Source organism: Dromaius novaehollandiae, chromosome 9 (assembly GCF_036370855.1).
Source record: "Dromaius novaehollandiae isolate bDroNov1 chromosome 9, bDroNov1.hap1, whole genome shotgun sequence".
Taxonomy (NCBI): domain Eukaryota; kingdom Metazoa; phylum Chordata; class Aves; order Casuariiformes; family Dromaiidae; genus Dromaius; species Dromaius novaehollandiae.
In genome coordinates, this window is record NC_088106.1 from 32,647,731 (window position 1) to 32,653,775 (window position 6,045).

Sequence of the window (6,045 nt, forward strand, 5' to 3'; positions counted from 1 at the left end):
CTGTGGGGTCCTGCTCCAATGGAGGCTGAACTCCCCACATGCTTGGGAAGAATCATGATGGGCTCAGGCAGTTTCCAAGCAGCAGAGCAAACCATCTCTGAGCAGCCTGTCCATTGCCCGAGCTTAGAGGTCACTTGCCTTGGGAGCTACACAGGGCATCCCAGAAGCAGTGGGTCATTTTCCCCAGCTCCAGTGCACCTCCAAAACTCTGCCATAGCAGTGCATTCACTGCTCCCAAAACAAGTCCTCACTGCCAGCTGTCCCCTACTCACATGATGGGTGCAATAAAGGCCACTCCCACCTCACAAGCAATTAGATAGTATCAAGACCAGGAGCTAAAATATATTTCTTAACATCACTAGCTTTGTACCCCAGAGTTCAGAGGCAGAAGGACCCACATGATGGTCCAGTCCTTGTGTGTCTGAGACTGTTCAGTTCCTCCTGTGCTTCATTATGCTGATCCTTCCAGCTTATGCCAGACTGTACATAGCATTTCCACCCCCGGGAGACTAAGCTGCGTTCTGGATGGGGTGAGGCTGAGGGACTGCATGTTGGTGACAATCCATGGCCTCCCTTTTACAGAAACTGCCGGTGTGAACTGAAAAATGCCCTGCAGCAGACCACAGGGAAGAACCAGAAGAGGCCCAGCTATATCGTACAGATTCCTAAGCCACTGGGGAAGGATGTTCCCCCACACAGGCAGAAGAAAGCCATGCCAGATCCCACCTCAACAAAGAGCGCACAGTACATTTTTCAGCTGCAGCCAAGTTTCAGCCAGACAACACTGCTGGAAAGCAGCCCAGTCAGTCAAGAGGAGCCAAGTTTCAGCCAGACAACACTGCCGGAAAGCAGCCCAGACAGTCAAGAGTGGTTCTGGACAAAGCAACCTGTAGAAAGCAACAAGATGATGAAAACCTTTCTTTCATTCAAGACATTGAAATCCTACCTTCTTGGCCCTAGAAAAGCAGCCAAAGAGGGTCCTTCTCCAAGTATTCTCGGGAGCATCTCCACAGTTACGAGAGAGGCTGACGACAGCATCAGGAATACACTAACCTTTGCAAACAGCATCACTGCAGAGGAGCATACGAGAACAGCATCACCCAGGACAATGCAGGTGTCATTACAAAGCCAGTTTCAAGCCACAGGTTCTCCCCCTCATAGATTGGTCAGCTCACCTGACCATGCTATGACAAAACCAGCAGAAGACCTATGGGCAGAAGAGTTTTACAGGACAGGTCTGAAAAGGGGATTGCTCCCAAGCTGGACAGAAGTGCCTATGGTTGAAAAGGCAGAACTTGGAGAAGGCCAGAAGGTCGAGGAAATCTCTTCTCAGGAAGCCACGTGCAAACCCAAGACCAATGTTGTTTTTCTGAAAGTCCATAAGAGTGCCAGCAGCACTGTCATGAACATCCTCTTCCGCTTTGGTGAGATGCACAACCTCACCTTTGCCTTCCCCGTCAAGGGTGGCAGCCAGCTCTTTTACCCACACCACTTCTTGGCAAGGTTTGTGCAAGGGTTCTCTGCTGAGAGTGCTCCGCAGTTCAACATCCTCTGCCATCACATGCGGTTCCTACGGCCAGAGGTAAGGGGCAAAGCCTGAACACTTTGGGAGGGAGGAAATGGATAGGGCAAAAGAGGCTAGCATGGAACGAGGTGGGACAGCCTTAAGAAACGTAGGCTCTTCAAGGATGAAGCTAAGGAGACAGGATTGCCCACTGGTACCCTAAGTATTATCTCCAGCTCCTGAGAGCTTCTGTTAACAGGTTTGATAGATCATTGGGCTGTAAACTGAGGCACATTCCTGAGAGAAGCCAGAGGAAGGTGTCTGTAGCAGTCAGCAACTATCATCTCATTCTTTTCCAGTGGTACTTAGAGGAAGTCTTGTTACCTAGACAGGACTGGAGGGTACCAGCTACAAGAGGAGAACAACTTAAAGGCATCACACTTGCTAGCTCAGGCCAGCCATGGCCAGCATCCACCCTCTGACTACCACTTGAGATCACGCAGGTCTGGTGAAAAGCAAGAAAATAGGATCTGCAGTCCCATAGTGATAGGACACCCAGCTGTGGCAGCACACAGGGTGTGTTTTGGCTTTGGCTGCTCCCGTCCCCAGGTACCTCTTATAGGGCTCCCCACAGCTGACACAAGCACTCCTTTGATGAGTCATTCCCTGAAACCCTCTCCCAGGCCTCCGCAGCAACCACCATCTCAAACTCCTGAGCAAGCATTATGGGAACGAGCAAACAAGCCTACCCTCCCTCCCTCCCAACCTTTAAACCTCCTTTCCTCCCTGCACAGGTGCAGAGAGTGATTCCAAGGACGGCCATATATTTCTCCATCCTGAGAAACCCAGTGCAGCTCATGGAGTCCTCCTTCACGTACTACAAGGGCACATCAGCCTTCTCCCGCGCCCACAGCCTGGAGGAGTTCCTCAGCCAGCCCTACCGCTTCTACAACCCTGCAGTTGGCGACAGCCACTATGCCAGGAACCTCATGACCTTCGACTTTGGCTTCAATCCTGATGCAGACATCTCACCAAAGCGGGTGCACCTGATGCTGAAGGCCATTGAGGCATCCTTTGACTTGCTCCTTATCTCTGAGTACTTCGATGAGTCCATGGTGCTGCTGAAGGAAATAATGTGCTGGGACCTGGACAGTGTCGTGTCCTTTCCACTCAACAGCAGGCATAACAGTACCAGGTCCCCCCTCTCAGACAGCATGGTGGAGAAGATAAAGAACTGGAACAGGCTGGACTGGGAAATTTACAGCCATTTCAACAAGACCTTCTGGGAGAGGATTGATCGAGATATCGGCAGGGAACGCATGCAGCAGGAAGTAAGGGCACTTCAGGAGAGGCAAGCAGAGCTGGCAGAGATCTGCCTGCAAGGAAGAGGAAGCGTATCCCCTAAAGACATCAAGGATTCTTCCCTGATGCCACTGCAATTTGGCAATGCCAAAATCTTAGGCTATAACCTCAAGCAGGGCTTGGACAAGAAGATGGAGCACATATGCCGGCGGATGGTGACACCAGAGCTCCAGTACAGCAGCGCTTTGTACAAGAAGCAGTTTCCCCAGAAACTCTCGCAGATCCACAAGCCAGTTCCCTCACTGCAGGGCATGCAGCAGCGCAACACCCTCAGGAGACCTGTGGCATAGGCTGGAGGGAACCCACAACTGACTGACCTTGTCCTCCTCAGGCTTCATTCTCCAGCTCTCCTCTGCTGAGTACAGCAAGGCACCAAGCTGTGGTGCACCTGTCCAGCCATGAGGAGGGAGCTCGAGCTGCTGCTCACCTAATGTGCCCTAGGGTTTAAGTAAGGTGTTTCTCTCCCCCAGGGAGTGACCAAGTTGGTGGGCTGGTGACCATGTGCTCTGTCAGAGCCCCTGGAAACCTCTGTCTCTGCAGGATTATGCAAGTCCTTGGGTGTTATGCACTGCTCTTGCTGCAAAGCAGGGCAGGGCTCAACAGAGGCTCTGCACAGTGACAGGTCCCAGGGGCTCATCTTGACAGGGCTCTCCCGGGGTAGGTCCTGAACAAGCAGGGCAGGAATCCCTGACTCACAACCAAAGCATCAGAGCAGCCAGTTCAGGGGATGGAAGCAGACGGAGCAGATGCCAGGAGGCTTCAGGCTGTAGCAGAGCTGAACACAGCTGGGGGGAGCAGGAGAAAGGACAGGCCACACTCAGCCAAGTCCACCATCATAAGGGTGCTTGTCACAGCAGACAAAACCACAGCTCTCCACCGTGGGGTGTATGTTGTTCTCTGATGGCTCTGCCAGGGTGCTGTCTATTCTGTCACACATATGATGTTTGAGAGGAATTAAACACAAGGCATGTGGAAACACCACCAAGAGTCCAGTTCTTACCCTACAGACCAGGGAGGTGAAGCGGAAGCTATGCTGCCACTTCCTGAAGTATTTCATACCCCTAGGCAAGGCCCCCCCCACACACACTCCCAGAAGAGCTGTGCCCAACCTTAGGCTTTGTGCTTTGCAGCACTAACTGCATCAGCTGAGGAGAAAAGTCATCAGGATAACCATGCAGAGGCCAGTGCTCAGAGGTGACGCCCTCCACATACAGCTCCGTATTGCGCCAGATAGCACACTTCATGCGCAAGGCAGAGGAAAGTGGCTGGGACCAGTCTTGCTCCCAGACATCCACATCTTCATCCATGCGCATAGCAATTTCCAACCACATTCTCCAAATACTGGAGAGGGTACGGTTTCAGCTGACGCCTGGCATCACCTCATTGCGACAGCTGCCTTTTGCCTGGTGCTCTGGGCAGCTGGAGGCTGCAACGGCTCAGCGACTTGGCCGCAAGGGACAGTGCTCCAACACACAAAGCCAAGCTGTAAATCAGACCAACACAACCAAGCAGAGCTTGATTTACAATTTGGGAACACTTCTGTCTGTCCAGCTGCAGATCTCTTCTGCGAAGCCTTAACACTCATGTGCTGGAAAAGCAGCCTCTTGTTAATTAAAAATAACAATATTTACCGTGACTCCTATCAAATTCCCCTTAATTACATCAGTCTTCCCAGTCGATGATCTCCCCAGCAGCCCAAAAGAAAGACACCTCAGTCAGACATCTGGAAACTCTGGGGTTTTTTTGTTTGTTTGTTGAATTTTTTGGAGGGGGAGTGTGTGTGTGTGGGGGGGGGGGGATCATCCTTCTTTTCCCTAACTCTGCGATGATGTGCTGATTGCAGACGCTGAGCTAGTACAACGCATTTATAGAGGATAACCATCCTGCCACAGGGCTCACAAGCCACACGGAGATAGCAGTGCCAGACTGCTAGTTAAATAGACACAAATCAGGGGGCTGTGTCATGAACATCTCTACTGCTGAACATACCAACCCACCACTTGGAGCATTTGTAGGAAAATTCTATGCTCTTCTTGGGAAAGATACCAAAAGAATTGGTCATGGTGGGCTAGTCAACCTTATTTTGCACTTCCCACACTTATCCTCAAATCAAAAGCAGAGCTAGGCAAACCAGTTTGGATTAAATGGAGATCAAATTCAAACCTCAAATCATTTTTCTTATAGACTTTTCAGAGCTTTATACTTTCATGACTTTGCTCTGGGCTCTGCAGTATCGATCTGAAACATCTCTAGAGCCACCAAATAGTATTTTTTGTCTCAGACAAAATTGAGAAATGGAGAAAATCTAACAAGGAGGCCCCATCTCAAGATGTTCAGCTTGATTTTCCAAACCAAAGAGGTTCAGAAAAAATTGGCTGAGGATCTGAGCTTTTCAAGCTTCATTTTGGCCAACCATACAGAGGCTAAGAGGTTTCAGTTTCCATCCAAAGATGCCCTGTCTCCAATAGAAAGCTCACATTTTAACCAGGATAAAAAACAAAACAAAACAAACACAGATTGTGTTCCCAGCTGCCCTTTCCCAGAAGAGACTGGGTAGTGCAAAGTTTCCAGCTGGACATGATACAGAGGCTGGTCTAGGGTACTGGTGAAATACTGGTTTTGTTTGCTGCATTATTTTCTAGGCATTTTTTGTTCCATAAACTTTCACCTCTAAGGCACATTGAAGTGTTGTTGCATTGGTTGCTTCCCTGATTTTTTTTGTTGGGACTCACCATTTCCAGTGGTCCAATTCCTCACTTGATTCCTGGGCTTTCGTCTCTGGCTCATCTCAGAGGGCAATCCCACAAGTGAGCAAGAGTGGCAGGCACACCACAGACAACACATCTAGGCTTGCTCTCCATAAACCCACAGGGGAAACACGGAGAGGGCACCACTTGTCCGGGTACCAAACCTGGATCTCTCACATTTGCAGGCTCTTAACTCATTCAAAATCTCATGCAACTTAATCAGGTGCCGTTTACTTACTCACTGTTCATAATTAAAATAAATAGGACCAGGTCTTCGCTGCTGTTGCAAGGGAAGAGTCTTTGAAGGCAGGAGTGGGTCCCCAGCTCCCCTAACCTCCAACTCAACCAGCTCAGCTCCTATGGAGACAACCCAGGTAAGGGACCCGTTTATGACCACAGTGTCATGTTCTCCTGTGCCCACTTGCTCCCTGA

The 6,045-nt window shown here is 50.2% G+C and overlaps 1 protein-coding gene across 1 annotated transcript; it reads left to right on the forward strand.

Annotated features, from left to right (window-relative positions):
* The first annotated feature begins 525 nt into the window (after positions 1-525).
* On the forward strand, positions 526-3,887 carry LOC112989469 (galactose-3-O-sulfotransferase 2-like). Its single transcript, XM_026110637.2, has 3 exons — positions 526-530; positions 583-1,582; positions 2,299-3,887. The coding sequence occupies exons 1-3, from the start codon at positions 526-528 to the stop codon at positions 3,154-3,156; spliced, it is 1,863 nt and encodes a 620-aa protein (XP_025966422.2). The 3' UTR covers positions 3,157-3,887.
* Positions 3,888-6,045: the final 2,158 nt, after the last annotated feature.